General features: G+C 40.3%; 2 protein-coding genes across 2 annotated transcripts in view; both read right to left on the reverse strand.

Annotated features, from left to right (window-relative positions):
- The window catches only part of calcrla (calcitonin receptor-like a), a 34,070-nt gene extending 25,145 nt beyond the window's left edge, over window positions 1–8,925 (reverse strand). Inside the window, exon 1 of the mRNA XM_079357204.1 lies at window positions 8,674–8,925. The gene's annotated coding sequence lies outside the window, so the exon portion shown is untranslated. The remainder of the gene's footprint in view (window positions 1–8,673) is intronic.
- An 834-nt stretch (window positions 8,926–9,759) lies between these two features.
- The window catches only part of LOC306832481 (carboxypeptidase inhibitor SmCI-like), a 36,060-nt gene continuing 29,176 nt past the window's right edge, over window positions 9,760–16,643 (reverse strand). Inside the window, exons 3-7 of the mRNA XM_079357210.1 lie at window positions 15,506–15,682; window positions 14,234–14,302; window positions 13,476–13,541; window positions 10,822–11,010; window positions 9,760–10,613 (exon numbers count right to left, since the gene is read on the reverse strand). Coding sequence (XP_079213336.1) covers window positions 10,549–10,613; window positions 10,822–11,010; window positions 13,476–13,541; window positions 14,234–14,302; window positions 15,506–15,682 — 566 coding nt within the window. The 3' untranslated portion in view covers window positions 9,760–10,548. The remainder of the gene's footprint in view (window positions 10,614–10,821; window positions 11,011–13,475; window positions 13,542–14,233; window positions 14,303–15,505; window positions 15,683–16,643) is intronic.

Raw genomic sequence — 16,643 nt, forward strand, 5'->3', positions numbered from 1 at the left:
GAACAGAAACAACAATTATAGTCCAGTGCAGTGCAACTCCCCATGAAGCCAAATGTGAATGTTTTTACACTTTTACCTGCTAATCAGCTTTAGAAGCTCAGATTGGCAGATAGAGCTGCTCTACTTTTTGATCAGAGTTTGGCTGAATGTTTTCCAATGTTTCCAGTCTTAATGTTGAGCTAAGATAACTCCACACTGCATGCTCAAATGTAATGTAAAGATGCATTTTCCTGAATCTTAAACTGTTTCTGTGTTTCTGTGCTGCTCAATGACAAAAGGCAAAGTTGCAGAAAGCGTTCCCTGTTAATCTTGGATTGCAATTAGATTCAATAGCATGCATCATTATTTTAGCAGGACACAAACAGCATGGTCCTCTCTGGTTACGCTATAAGCAGGTTAAGAGTGCTAAAGGTCTTACGGTAGGACAAGGATCCTATTCCAGGGGCCTCTAGTCTACGCAAAGGAAAAAATAGCACAAATACTTTGATAAAAATACACAGGTTAAAAATAAAGCGGGCTCCATCCTGCGTTGCACCTGCACGGAGCGAGTGATTCTCCATGGTGTTAATGTAAATGTTTTGATGGAGCTATAGAGCTTTTCCGGGCACTGATTAAAATAACCTGCCGAGCATGTGCTCGCTGCTCAACTTTAGGCGCGTACTGTAAAGTCTGATGTGAAAGTGTTGCTAATTCCACCAATTATTTCCGCGACAAGGATCCACGTTTTCACAGGTCACTCAACTTTCTTTGTGAAGGGCATGAGGGGCACTGACAGGCTGACAGCCTCAGCAGGGTATCTGTTCCACTCTCATGGCTCTTTGTTACACAGATTAGTGGTCTTTAAGGGGTTTTAAGATTTCTGAGAGTTCCAACAGTTGCTATTCTTACATTATATTATCATGTTTCCCCCTTGGACTTGGAAACATTTAGAAGCTAAATTATCCTCATGGGTCTCTGAACAAGCATGTCAGAAAAAAACACCTTATCCATCCAAACATGTCCAACGTCCCACACTGCACTCACCGACTACATTAGCAAAAAGCATTTTTCAACTCCCAGCGTATGTGGTAATACTTTCTTTAACTGTAAATAATGATTATCTGTAGGGATGCACCGATGGATTGTATCAATATCTGTATCAGCAAAAATCGTCCATTGGATAACATTGGCAAATCTGCAAATAACGCAGCATAAACCGAGGTCAGCAGCTGATGTTTACTTTTTGTGCCAAATCAATTTAATGCTGGTATCTGGTACGTCTAACTACTGCTTCGGAGAAGGATTATCCAACAGAAGAAGTAACCTGTTGAATGAATTCTGACCTGTTTTCATTGTCAAACATGCATGAAAATGGTGGCATTGTGGGAGTCTTAGCCCCCCCGTCCATCGAGTGCTTGTTAAACTGTGCCAGCGTCTTTTTTCAGTTGTCATCAATGAGAAGCGGCCGTCTGAATGAAAAGTGCAGCATCTGTTGAACAAGCGCTCTGCCGTTGTGGTGCGGCCGCTTTGAGCGCGCCAGTTAAAAGCTTTTAACTTTTCCGAAAGGCGTTGTTGACGTCACCAGCGCGTATCTTAAACCTACATCCATCAAGTAACGGAGCCGTGTCGGTCATACAGCTTCCGTTTTCAACAAACTGTTGTCATAGAGACAGGATGGACGTGCAAGGCTTTTCTCCTGCACACAGCCAGCACCTTCCTGCACAGAACAAACGCTAGGTGGATACGAGGTCTTACACCAAAAGAAGTAAAACAAAAACATTGGTTTTGGAACTGACAAATCATCTTAATTGTCTAAAAATAGATATTGTCCCTGATTTTCCCAATTCGTGCATCGCTAACCATTTCCATTTTCCATTATTCGATTAATCGAAAATTCTTTATCCCTTAAAAACACCCACAAATTGTGATAAACGTTCACCACGATTTGCAAGACCCCAGTGTGTCACATTCAAATCCCCAGTGTGTCATATTCAAATCATATCGTATCACTCTGTTTGTCCAAACCAACAGTCCAACATCTCTTCCTCTACTATCATACATGAAGAGTTTAAGTGACAAATCTTCACATTGTCTCGGAATTCATTGATCATTGCAGCCTCCATACAGACACTAATCTGGACAAACTTTGATTACAGAGCATATAGAGCGTCCTCTAAAGAGCTGTCAGTGTGTATATAAAACATAAACTCTAAAGGATATGGGCTTTTTGGGCCGTATGCTCAGAGTCTGACCACAAAGTACACACAGGGTCTTCCGGGACTGATATGAGAGGTTCCCTACTGGAATTGCCACGACAAAAATAACCCTGGAACATGGTCAAGTTCACAGCCGCTTTAAGACGGCCCAGAGGAAGCGAGGGAATATCCTCCATGTGCTCGCTGAGGGCCCTAGACTTGACCTCCAAGGGAGCTATTCACGTCACAACCAACAGGCTCAAGTTGCCCAGTTGGGTTTGTGTAACAAAAACATTTAAGTGAGATACTATGCAATAAGTGTGAAAGTGCACAGGTCATTGACTTTCAGAGGTTTTCTGTCATTTTATTTGTTCTCAACAAATTTGAAGTTCTTCTTCAATTCTTCTTTCTCAGATGGTCTTACATTGCATGAGTGAAATGACAACGTATTTAAAGGCAATAACCAACCTTTACGTGTTGCACGCTTATGAGTGAGTAGAAAATAAACCTCTGAAAAAGTTTTCTGGCTTAACTGCAAAAAACAAGAGCAACGTCCAAGTCTACATCCAAGTCACGCAATGATTTGTGTTAATGACCAACATGAAGAAAGGACAATAACACAATGTGGTTTCTAAAGGGTGCAGAGTAATTTGGGACTTTAATTAACCTTGGAAACCAATTAACTGCAATCATATGGGGAGGATTATGGCACGGCTCACGGCAGCTCCAGTTTGACAATAATAATAGTCCCATTTTCACAGTAGAGTAACTTAGCTAATTGGAGATTCGACAAATGTTTGCAGCAGACATTTGCTCATCGCAGCAGAAAATGCAGCTTGGAAGAACAGTCTGCAAATGAGCTTTTCAACAGCAGTTTTACATTTGAATGAATATAATTGTTTTAGGTTCAAGTAAAAAAAAAAAAAAAAGATGCTATATGCTTATTTTTTCCCAACACGAAAAGAGTCAAACATGAAAATAATGTGAAGGACTGCATGTTCACCTTTTGGAAGACAAAGACACCCAGAGCTTCCCGGGGACCTATTTCCTCTATTCCGTGTGCCAGAGGCCCCCTCCCGCACAGTAAATCAGGAAGCCTGTGTCACTGACGGTTTGTTTAGCTCACACAAACATGGAACACCCTTAGAAACCACACAGCCTCTTTCCACTGTCCTCTATCCTCCGGAAAGCACTGCAGCTCACACACCACAGCGCTCCTCAGATGCTGTTTCTCAAGAGGCTTACCCATGACAGCTTTGTCAGCCACCCTGTGTGCTGAGATTAAAGTGGAGAAAAATGACCCTCCATAATGTATGAGCGGAAAAATCACCTCAAAGGACTTCACAGCCCCGATACTGAACCCAGAACCTGAGGGGAGCCTCTGAGACCGGTACGAGTGTACATCATTGTGCTTTAGTGTAATATGATAACTTCAGCCTCGGGGAAGCAAATGGGGAAAATAAATACATAATGTATATTTAGGGAGATGATCTCATCAGAGCGGAAACACAATGAGGGTTCAACTCGAATGAGTTTGAGGATAAATTCAAACTGTGCAGTAGGAATGAGTCTGCCAGGGGATACGTACACAATATTTCCATAATACTTCTTTAAATAGTGTTATCTGTGATTGAATCGGAGGGCCCACGTAGTTCTTGTTACTTGTGATGTCATTTCTTGGAGTATTGCTTCACATCTCTGGATTTTATTACGGATACACAGATGTATCGGTTTCACATCAGTTTTGGCAGATACAGGCCATGTTGACAGACGTCGACCCATGAACAATTGTCAGTAGCTGTCAGTAAGATTGATACAAGTATCAGCTCTAATTCTCACAACCCGTGCATGTATGTTTGCATCTCACGGTACGTAACGCAACTCAGGGGGAAGCTTTCCCTTTGTCTTTGCAGCCGTCTGTGAAGTTATGAAAATGTTTACAACATCATGGTGCAAAAGATGGAAGTGCGTAAAAGAGTAAAGCTTGACACTTTTTACTGACTGATCTAAAGAGGATCCTCTGGGGGTCAGTCTCAAAGGTTTAAAGATGATAGAAGAGTGTGGAATTGGCAATGGCATCCATTAATAAACATGGGCGAGAGCTTTTACCACAGGACAAGGAGTGTCGGAGATAAATCAATAAGACGCAGGCTACAAAAGCCCAGCATGCCTCTGTGATTTATGAGGGGTTGACTTTCATCAGAATCTTCATAACTCTTGTGGCTTTGAATCAGGTGCCCTTTGCGCTCGGCAGTTTGTTGCCAGTGGTGTTTGTGGGGAGGCAAATCCCTCATAGTCGCAATAAATACAAATGCAATCACTGCTCAATATCCCCACAGTGTCACTGCGGCTTTTTTTTTAATATCACTGCTCCTATAAGAAGAAAGTAAAAAGACAATCCCCCCCCCCCTTAGCTGCACAGAACTGCTCCCAAATTTAGCCCCAATACAGCTCAGAGCGACAGTGTGACCGTATCAACTTCAGTGTGAATGAGATTCCTCTGGCACTAATGTCGAAATGCCATCACTTCAGGAGCAGATCCACCATATCATAAAGATCGCAAAGCTCTGAGAGCTGTGCTGCCAACACCTTTGTCTCACCCACATTTCAAATCTTTTTTTTTTTCAGGACTTGGGCTGTAAACAGCAGGATGGTTTTAGGGCTGAATCTGATGGGGTTGCGTCATGACTTTCTCACTGCACAATCGGCTCATGTACTCAGAAAAAGGCCTGAGCCACTGGAAGATGGCAGAGAGAGGGAGAAAAAAGCCTCACAGACTCATCTGACAGCGCTGCCAACTGGCAGCTTCAGCTTGTTTGCTGTCCCGAGTGTCCTGTCGGATGACATGCATGGACAGTAAAGTGAAAACACAGTTTAAGTGGGCTGACTGTTTGGTATTTTGAATAATTATATCACTTTATGTCAATTATGTCAACTAAAAAATCACAAGCAAGTGAATAAACATTACATTACAATGGAATACATCATCATTATGAACTGAAAGTATTTTGTGTCAGTAAAAAGTAATGCACTTCTCATCATGAAGGGAAAAGCGAAGCTGCAGATTGGTTTTATTGGTGCCTGACTTAACAGTTTATTCTTCCGTACCATCATCCTAAAAGTTGTTTGTTGTTTTGTGAATTCCTGGATAATTATACCTCGTAAGGCCTCTAAAAGCAAATGTAATGTAACTCTCATTTCCATTTGCAACAAGATCATTGATCAAAATAATAAAGATGTGTGAAATCCATAAGATAAGATAATCCTTTATTCATCTCGCAAGTGGAGAAATTTAGTGTTACAGCAGGAAAATCACAGTGCAAAAAGTTAAAATAGATTAAAAATAGAAGTGTAGAAAAAAATATGCATCAAAAACGATAATTAAAGAGCGAGAACACTGGAACACTAGCTCCTTCTTTCCTTTTGCAGAAAACGCTAACGTGCCAAAGCTAATGTAAGCAATGCAAACGTGTTAAGAAATGTGCAGGCAGCATGGCGACTGCAATTTGGCTGCAGGAACTCATGTTTGCTGGATGCTGTATCTAAGCAAAGAGGAAACAGATACAAAATGTAACTCACAAAAGACGGAGAAGCTTTACGTTGTGACGAGTACAGGGTGATACTACAGATCATTTGGGTTGCCGGGTACAAAGGGGTTAAAAAAAAATCTGAGATGCCAATGGCAGAAACTGTTTTGGTGACTTCTCATGAGGATTTATGTTTCAGTTTGAATCAGGAGGTGACATCATGGCCTTTGGTAGCCAATGGTTTTATTCTAAGTTGATGACAGTCTTGGGACCATTAGTGTTGCCAGGCTACACTTAATTAAATCTGATCAAACCACACCCACACACGCTATGATAAAGCAGTGCAGCAGATAAGTTATAATGTGGGCTTTTACATTACTAAAACTCTTGATTGCTCTTTATTAGGCCAATATGATGTTTTACCAAAGTAAACAATTTGACACCAAGCATGTAGGCTGTAAGGGTCAAATTGGTCTTTTTCTTGAAAACGTTACAATGAACGCAGTCTGTTGTTAAATATGTGGTCAGGAAATAAAAGAACATATTTAAGTATCCTAAATAGACTTGAGCTTTTCTTCTCTTCTGACTCCTCTAAGAGCTTTTAAACCGCAGGTCACACACATTCACACATTTGAATGGCTGCTATGTTAAGTGACCATCAGAAGTAATTACCGTAAATTCCGTACTATTGAGCGCACCTGGATATAAGCCGCACCGGCTAAAAATAAGTAAATAAATGTATTTGTACATATATAAGCCGCACTTGATTATAAGCCGCAGGTGTCCACGCTATAACAAGAGCTATTTACACAGACGTAGGCTACCGGTAACATCTGCAAATACTGTAGCGTCCGTACAGACGTTAAAGGACGACGAGAGCGTTCAAATAATAACTTTTAATAACCCGATCACTGTCGGCCGTGACCACGCCGTTTACAGCAGAGAGCAAAACCATAACTTGCCGTAACAATCCAACTCTCTCCCCCAGCGTTCTCTCATACAGCCACTCAACACGTTCTCGCTGGTGCATTCACTGACTCTCCACATAATCGGAATTATGAACACATTATCAACTACTGATTTTACAACATGAACCGTTACAATACGAAGCCTAGCCGACGGTGTCTGTAACACGTCTGATGAAAAAGATGACCGTAATATATTTCACAAGAAAAAGTCCATCCATTCACTGCCTCAGAATGACTTCATTACTCACTTCCTCAGTCTCTGTTGTCGCTGTCAGTGTCATCTTAACGTGCAGCAGCTCTGTTAGCTTCTTTGACAGCCAGGTCGATCGCCTTTAACATGAAAGCTGCATCATATGTATTTCTCCGTGTGTTTTCCATCATGAGGGTGCGTGTATGATGCGCAAAATGACTGATATTAAGATCCGACGTGACGAAGTCAAATGTTTTTGCGGCTGAAGCTCATTGTCCCCCATAAAAAATCCATGCATTAGCCGCACCGGAGTAGAAGCCGCAGTGCTCGAAGTGTGAGAAAAAAGTAGCGGCTTATAGTCCGGAATTTACGGTAATCACATTCACACGCTGCTGCCAAAGTAGTGGGAACAACTTGGGGTTAAGTGCCTTCCCCAAGGACTCATGGGACATGTGGCTGCAGGAGCAGGGGGTCAAAGTCTGAATCATCAGGAGACGACCAACTCATCCACAACCACCCACAATTGTTTTAAAATAATTTCTTCTTGGTTTTCAATAAGTAGGAGCAAAGTAAAGCTGCAGCAAGGCATTGCAACAACAATGAGACATTTACTTGATTATATTATCTATTTCATTCTTTCAAACTGAACATTTCCCCCTCTTATTCATCTAATATGTGAAAAAAAAGGAACTCGCTTCCTGGACACAAAACCATGTCATGACTGTAAAACTCCAGTAGAAATCAACAGCTTGCAACACAACCTTATCACATTGATCGTGTTGACGGAAAAACAAAAAGTCTACAACGTTGGCTGTGAATCCTCCTCTCCTGTCCATCTTTCACCAGCACCCTGTATACTCTACCAACAGTGACCACCGCGCTCACATCCTCCACCTACACACCATCCTCATCACCGCTATCGTTATCTTTTTTTACTGCCCAGCCCACAAACTTTCAGCATGTCCAAATATGCCGTTTATGTAACCCTGCAGATGATTTAGCAGAGAGTGAGCACCACTTCATCAAAGCCTCAGAGCTGAATGGAGCTGAATCACTGTTGATGTCCTGCTCAGTGAGCCTGAAAAGCCCTACACTTCCGTCTAATGATGATTCCTTTCTATAGGATGGATTGCAGTTCTGTGCAAGGTTGTATTTTCAGCTATATTCGGCTGAGTCTGCCATGCATGGAAGCTGATGTTAAAATATCTACTGTTATTTGATATTTTAAAAAAAGCAAAAGCTGTTAATTTGAATCATTCAATAGGTTTTTTTAACACATTTCCATAGGGCATGCATGCACGGGTAGCAACTGAATAAAATGAGTAGAGTGCATCTTGAATAAAAGCTCCGTAAAACAGATGAGGATGAGTCCAGACATCTTTGACAACTATGGATATAGTCTTTATAAGGACATCTATGATCATGCACCCACGCTCTTATGGCATGATGATGTCTAAAACCCACAAAACACTTCTGCTTCCCCCGTGTTTTCATATCAAATCCATATTTTTCACATGCAGCTCTTGGCATAAGGACATTGCAGATTATCTGGACTCAGTTACGGATGTCCACACCGGTTATTATTTCTGCGATTTTTTTTTAATGGCTTAGGAACATTACAGCCTATTCTGTTAATCCACATGCCACGACTCTGTAATCCATGCAGATATAAGTGAAATGACCTCAATACAATCATGGACAAAATGCTTTGTCAACTGAGTACATTAATTCTAGTCGACGCTGCTGGAGCTCAAAGTGGACCGAACTAAAAGGAGTAACGCAGCGCTGTGGCACATATTCATACTCAGTCTTACCAGGGAATAAAATCCACCAGCAGCGCGGAGCTCTGAACGGGAGTAAAGTCTCAGTGCAATCCCCAAAAAGTGTGCTTGGTCTTCGGCTCCGGCGCAGAGCAGCAAACACGGCGGATCTCCGGCGCTGAATGAGCGCAGCTGAAGCGGCTGTCAGGTTGACGTTGGAAGGCAACCCACTACTTCCTGTTACATCACAGCGAGCTCCAGCTGAGGAGCTGCGGGCTGTGCTCACATACTCACTGCAGTCTGCAGGAAAGGTGGCCGAGAAACTCCCACACTCTCATTGAAACTTTGGTGGAAGAAGCCTACAGTAATGGATCATTTTGTGATGGGAATTCCGGCTCTTTCTTTAGTGATTGGGATCAAATGGCTCATCTCGGTAGAAAATAACCGACTCTTTCGGCACCCAAAATGTCTATTATGGATAATTTTGACTTAATTTGCTAAAAATGTAGGTATATGTTGACCTCTGATTGCATTTTACTCATGGTGATTATACTGCAGCAGAATAACACTTGTGACGTGATCACTGAGCTTGCCTGTGGCTCAGTGATGAGAATAAGGTATCCTCTCATTAAATGGCCATCTTTATATAAAAGAGACAACACATAGTCTGCTCGTTCTCAACCAACACATCATAAGCAGCCATAACTCCACTAACGCAAACATTTCCAATTAAACTTATAATGTCATGCTTATAAGCAACCAATAAAAGCCAAACTTTCGACCCATACTCTTAGAAAAAAAAGGACAAGTTTCAATGAAAAGGTGCTTGAAAAAGAATGATTCTTGATCATTGCATCTACATTTTTTTTCTGTCTGTCTGTCTGTCTCATATCTTGTTGATCTTACGTCTTGTAAAATCCCCTTACCCCTTGTACTATATTTCCTCTTAATCCCCATTGTTTACAATTGTAAGACTGATACAGTTTTCTCAATCCTTATGTTTCCCTGCATGTGCAATAATAAATTGATTTTGGAGATTTAGGGACTTTTGTATGTTCGATGTGAGAACAAAGATATTTCTTTGATTAGACTTTTCTTACTTTGAAACAACTGTTTAATCAAACCAAGAGGAGTTAGAGATTATGATTGTTGAACTTTATTATATGAACTCTTACAGTCTAATACATCAAAGCCATGATTATAAAACAGCAAATACTGCAATGCAAATCCTTTGCAGAGGACCTCAACCTTTCAACGACACAACACTGCCCCCTTGTGTTCCTCCTCCTCGCCGACAACACCAGCAGGGCTGCTAAAGTGATTTATAGAACTACATAACATGAATTATAAAGAGTAAGAAGTGAGTGCTTATGTTTAATCTGACAGAAATAAAGCAGTCAGTGCCTGGTAAACATTGATTTATAGCTGTGAGGACATGGTCAACCTGATGAATGGGTTTACTGTGAAACGCTCTGTAGCCAGTTTTCATCCGGGAAGGGCTTGTCCAGCTGTGTAATCTGCTAATGCTGCTGCTGCTTACATTGATTAATACGATTGGAGCTAAACCAGTTACTGTACATACACATTTCATTCTGGAGGAAAAGGTGCTGCTACTTTGGTGTTTTTTTGCATAAAAAGTTTGATTATGACCTCCTAGCCTTAAAACATAAAGACATTATTTATACAAAAGCATTATTATGGAGGTTATAGACATCAGCCTAACAATTGTGTTTGTTGTCAATGACAAATTAATTCATGGCATGTTGAAGATATGAATATTCATTCAACCTCTGTAATGCTGATTCACCCTTACAGCAAATCCTTTTTTTTTTCTACAAAAGCAAACATCAGATTTTAGGGAAGCTACAAATAAAGTATGGACATAAATACAGCTGGCTCCACAGCAGAGCAGGATCGAATGAGGAGTGTTCAGGCTGAGCGGTGAATGATGTCCAGGTTTTTCTTCCTTATCCTGATCATCTTCCTCCCATGACCTGCAAAAGTAACCAAATGATACTATTTGATTTCAAACACTCTCTGTTGAAGTTAAAAGTTACAAAAGAAAACTGCAAATACAACAGCAAATAATGTCCAGCTTCTTCTGTGGACAAAATCTTAAAATGTTTTCTTTGTACAGTTGAGCAAAGCTAAGCAATGAATTGCACGTTGTATTTTAGAAATGGCATTCTGAGATATTCCCACCCTTTCTGCGTCGAGTACACGTGATACTGCAATCTTTCCGACTTGTGAAGTTGTTCTCGTTCCCCCCGCAGCCAGTGTAACGAAACATGTGGCACCTCCTGCTCTGTGGGCTGTATGCAAACCTCTTCACTGCTCCGTCACAGTTCCCTCTCTCTACGGGCTGGGAGCATTGATCTGTGGGCTTCATACCTGTAAAAGACAGGGAGATTAGAGGTTAAAAATGTCGGCTGCACGTTCATCCTCCCTGTGTCCTAAATCATCCCCCTTCAAATCGTCTTTACATCATAGTCGTGTGTGGAGACTCAGCTGTGGTTATCAGCTTGTTACTGTAACTATAATGAGAGTACTGAAGAGTAAAGGACGTTGATTCTCATCATTACTAACGATGACTTTAAAGATCTTCAAAATATACTGCTTTGATCTTGGAGGGTTCGTTTGGAAAATTGACAAAATGGTGAAATAGATTTGTCGTCAAAAAATAGAAATGTTTTAAAAAATGGTACAATGAAAAGAATGAAAGTATTGGGCATCATAACTTTAGAGATTTTTTACCAGCAGAAATGTCTTTTACTTTACTCTTTAGTTCAGTATTATTAAAGGCTACACACAAATATAATTGAAAGACTTAAATATTGAAAATGTTTCCTCTTTTTATTTCTACATTGATAAATTATTTGATTGTAATATGTCTATTATTGACGTTACATTTGCACAACTGCATTTTCACATTTTCCCTCTTGAAAGCCAGAACTGTGATATCAGAAGGAGTTACTCAAATGTTCATTGATTTATATACTGTTTTTATATACTATTTTCTTTTTTTTTAATTTTTCAAAACCTTCAGTGTTGACATAACATTATTTTTATGTTCCATTTATATTTGAAATAGCTTTTGTGAAATAGGACAGTGTAGCTGTTCTCTTTACTGGCTGACTCACTATCTATTTAAATGGTTAATTTTTTAATTTATGAACTTACTAACTCACAGACTGTCCTCCTCTCATTCTTTTCACCACCATGATTATGAAGTATTTATCGCCTACTGCTGACAAAGCAAATATGTTTGTTTACTCACAGCTGCTGTAGTTTGGGATTCGTTTATGTCAAACACAAATAAAACACAAATAAAAACTTCTCCCAGTCACATTTATAGCTGTACATCCGTGTTTGGCCACAAGATGTCACTCTTTGATTTTAAAATGTCAACACTAGCTCTGGAGAGTGACACCATTGTTAGTACGTCCATGCAATTTTGTGACTTTGAAACGGCACCTTTTAATGTCTGTATGGAAAAATATCCCACCCCATTTATTTATTATTAGTGAATCATTACCTCGGTAACCGTCTGATGTTAGATCTGGATTATTTATTCTAACACTGGGCGGGATGACTTCTGTGCCAGCATTGTTCCCGTGAGAGGCTTTTGTCACATCCTCAACATCTTATCAGGGAAATGAACAAATGATTGATCTATTTAGGCGACCCTGTTGAAGCTAACTTGAGCGTAATCGTTCCTTGTCTGTTTTTCTGACAAGAGTGAAATTGAATTCTTAAAATGGTAACTTCTTGAATGAGTTGAAGAAAGCAAATGAGGCTCTCCCTATGCTTTTCTGCAGTTGCACAGAAGAACCTTGGACCAGAACCAATGTGACATATGATCTATCACTCCCAATAAACCCAAAACTACTAAGTGGGACTGTGTGACGAATGGGCTGTGGGAGGGCGACGCTGTGGCACTCTGTTCCTGCTCTTTGTCTCCACAAAACGGAAGCAATTTCCCAAACTGTTCAATGCATCACTGCATTTGACATTTTATTTTGTTTTATCACACTCATATTATTTGCAACTCACTGTTTCAATAACTGAACTCGATTTGCTTACTTCAAAGTTCCAGCATAATTCAGCCTCCAGCTTGGTCTGGTTGGTCCTCTGAGGACATGATTGATTTAATCATAACTTGTGCGCTGTATTTTCTTCACTGAATAAACATCACATGCTTTCTTCTGGCTTTCTGCCCATTTGCTTGCAATGTATTAATAGGGGCAAAAAAAGATTTTCTGTCTCATCCTGAGAAAAACAAATTCATTTTCTTCACTGAACAAGGTTACTGAACTGCAAATTCATTTGAACAAGAAGACAGGATCAAATTTGGACATGGCTCTGTGTGATTAATTTGGAAAAAAACCCCAGAGACTTACTGACCAGTACATTTTAGGTTCACTGTATGTCTCCACTGGCAGAGCATGCAATCACACTACATCTAAAATAGAGTCAGTGTAGGATTGACCCCTCAGCTTTGAGCTGGCTTTTGTTGTATGCGGGAAAGCAGTCTATATGGAAAAGAGACAGAATGCATTTGCCAAAATACAATCCTTGAACCCATCAGCGGTCATCTGACAAACAAAACATGTTTTTTTTTATCAACTTTGATAAACGGACATCTGCTTATGGATGCAGATAAAAATCTGTTTCTTAAATAGCTAGTTGATCTGAGGTTAATAAGTAGCAGACACAAGTGGAGGGCCTGATCTGAACATCTTAAATCTGCTACCTAAAGAACCCTGTTGCTTCACTTGAACCCTGAGATATTTGTTATATCAGAGCTGAGCCAGTGGATTCAGATATTGCATTTAAACACAGTCATGTATCCTTACCTTTTAGCTCTTGGTTGGTTTCATTCCTGCTCGTCTCAGGTTCACCTGCAGTCAGTCGTTCTAAGACTAAATGCATTGCAATGGATCATTAGTTTTCAGGAAGAGTTAAAATGGTGGAAAAAATGTGTTACTGGGACTCCCAGAGTAAATTAAAGACTGGGTAAACACAAGTATGACAACACATTAAGGTCCTGAGTTTGGAAACTTTGTCATCACCATCTCTTTTTTTTTTTTTTTTTTAAGTAATGACCATATTTGGATGACAGAGAAAATACTATACAGACCAAAGTCATACCACTAAAACATTTTCATAGGTCAATAAATCAAGCAAGTATAGCAGGCAAGTTTCAGTTTGAAACCATTATGGTTGCCCCCTGCTGGTCGTAAGTAACAATGCAGGTTTAAGGCTCCTGCACTTTGTGGATATCCAGTTCTTATACGGTCCATGAGCGTGATAAGAAGATTGATGCAACAATTCCACATGAAGCTTGGGATAACCATATCATCCTCCACTCAGAAAAACAAACAAACAAACAAAAAAAACGTTTCACGCTCTGTTTTAAAGGACACAATTCAAACCTGAAAAACACAGTAATGCAAAAATAACTTCGCAGTTGTTTAATTATTGATTTAGCTGAGTAAACAAATGAACCTTTTTGAAAACAGTTTGTCATGTGTAATACATAACAAATATGCATATGATTGAAAAGTTTATAGATGTATATGATCATTTATGTAGAGTGTGTGTTCAGTCTTACCTGCTTCGATGCTTGGCTGCACCAACAGAGCAGAGTGAGTGTCGACTTCTGGTGCCTTCGTGGGAATAACTATAAAGAAAAAGGAATAAAAAGGGACTCACAGATTGATCGACCTACATGTAGAAACAGATCTCATTAAAATCCCTGTGATCGATCATAATTAAACTAGCTTTAATATCATTAGTATCGGACTACAGAGGGTGTTGGTCTGCAAACAGATATTATCCACTAATGAAAGCAGACACGGTCATCCATCTGAAGTTCTTATCCATAAAAGAGAAATCCCACAAAGCTTTCCAATTGATTTTCACAACAACATGTGCCGCAGGCAGACTTGTTCACAGCTGAGTGACTCCGCCTTATTTTCTTTGATAATTTCAATATCTAAATGACTTCTAAGTCGTGCCTAAGTCTGGCATAATTGAGTGTGCTTTGGTCACTTTAAAGCGATTTAAATGCTAAAGCATGCTGGGATGTGATTTCATGGTCAGCTAAAATTCATCAGAAAGTTAATTTTCTAGAGGTGAAAATATTTTGATTATGTCCCTGCTCTGAAATGAGTTTTCATTTGTTGTGCAGCAAATGTAATAACCTTTGCATTGGCTGCCCATGAGCCCAGAGGTATATAATTCAGTCCATGGATATTGATTTGAGTTAAAGGCAGGAAAAGTAATTAGTTATGTTTGGGCCTAATATAAAAACCTACATTATAGGGTAAAACTGGTGAAGTCCATTCTTCAGGCATGCATTGCTGAATTTCAGTGTCAAAGTGAAAATGTGTGTTGGCTAAGAATAATGAATTTTTTCCAAGGCACATTACAATTTTAGGGCTGCACAGTGGAGGAGGTTCCTGGTTTGAACCCCTATGTGGAGTTTACATGTTCTCCACATGCATGTGTGGGTTCTCTACGGGTACGCCGCCTTCCTCCCTTCCAGCCCAAAGACATACTCATTAGGTCAACTGGTGACTCTACATTGCCCGTAGGCGTGAATGTGAGTGTGGCTGGTTGTCTGTCTCTATATGTCAGCCCTGTGATTGACAGGCAACCAGTACAGGGTGTATCCCGCCTCTCACTCAATGACAGCTGGGATCAGCTCCAGTCCCCCGAGACCCCAAACGGGGAAAGCAGAAAAAAATAATGGATGGATGGAAATTAAAATGTTCATATAATGGCGACATCTTTTCATTCACAGCTGCCTAACTCACTATAGCTGCAGTCTGCACTGCTCAGGTATCTGTCTTTACTGTGAAAGAAGTTGGACCTGACTTACCTGGGTTCTGACACTTTGCCTGGCAATCCACCATGCTCCTGAAGTTGTTTGCGTTGCCGAAGCAGCCGCCGTAAAAGAAATGCTTGCATTGCTGGCTCACGGTGTCGAAGAAGTAACGCGTGATCAAGCTGCGGCAGGGTCCTGGAGCTTCAGGCAGATGACACGGATTCTTGGAATCTAAGATGAGGAGAGAGAGAGCAATGATATGAAAGACATTAAGCTTTCTTCTAGTCAAAATAGATAATAGATATAGATATCTTAAATATTACTTGAATACCTTTTGATGAAAAAAAAATGAACTTCTTGAGTGAAGTTGGGATCTAAATTCCACATAAACATTCTTGTTCCCTTTGTTTTTATTGATTGATGATACTTTTCAACTTTTGTATTTTTCTACATCAAAGCACCACTGACCTTAACATCGACGTTCCTGCAGAAAGTGAAATGAAAACCAATAGAAGAAAAGAAATGGATGATGTACTTCATCGCCCTGACTTCGTTTACACTTTTGTCATGATGGAGTCTCAGCACTTATCAATAAGAAACTTTTTCAAAGTTTGAAACAAAGCCCTGGAAGTTTTTGGTTCATTTATTTATATGACTCAAGGCTTTGAGCTTGAATGTCACATTTGAAAAGTCCTCAAAGCGGGCAGCCTGGGTTCGAACCCGACCTGCGGCTTCTTTCCTGCATGTCATACCCTGATCTCCTACTGTCCTGTTCTCGAGTAAAGACATAAAAGAGCACAACAAATGAAAGGCATTTGGAGAGATTGTACATGGAACAGCATCAGGTCAGACCATGACATTACAATCTATGGCCACTTGGTCACAGCCAGCCCACTCATGTCCCCAGCAGTGCTGTGACATTTCAGCTCCTGACAGGTTTTAGATCCTCTCCAGAGCCAAAAAGTCAACACTTCCAGCTAGAACATCTTTATTCTCTTAGCTTGTCTCCAGTCAAGCACGTCCCCTCTTCTGATATGCTCTTCTTCTCTGCTTTCTCTGAGCTAAGCTCCCATGTTTCACTTCTTGCCAGTCGTTGCATTCATTATAACCCCCGGGTCTTGCAGTATTGAGATCAGGGCTCTAAGTTTGGTTCTCATCTACATTCTACATCTTACATTATGTATGCTTACTG

This window comes from Symphodus melops (genome assembly GCF_947650265.1).
Source record: "Symphodus melops genome assembly, chromosome: 12".
NCBI lineage: Eukaryota > Metazoa > Chordata > Actinopteri > Labriformes > Labridae > Symphodus > Symphodus melops.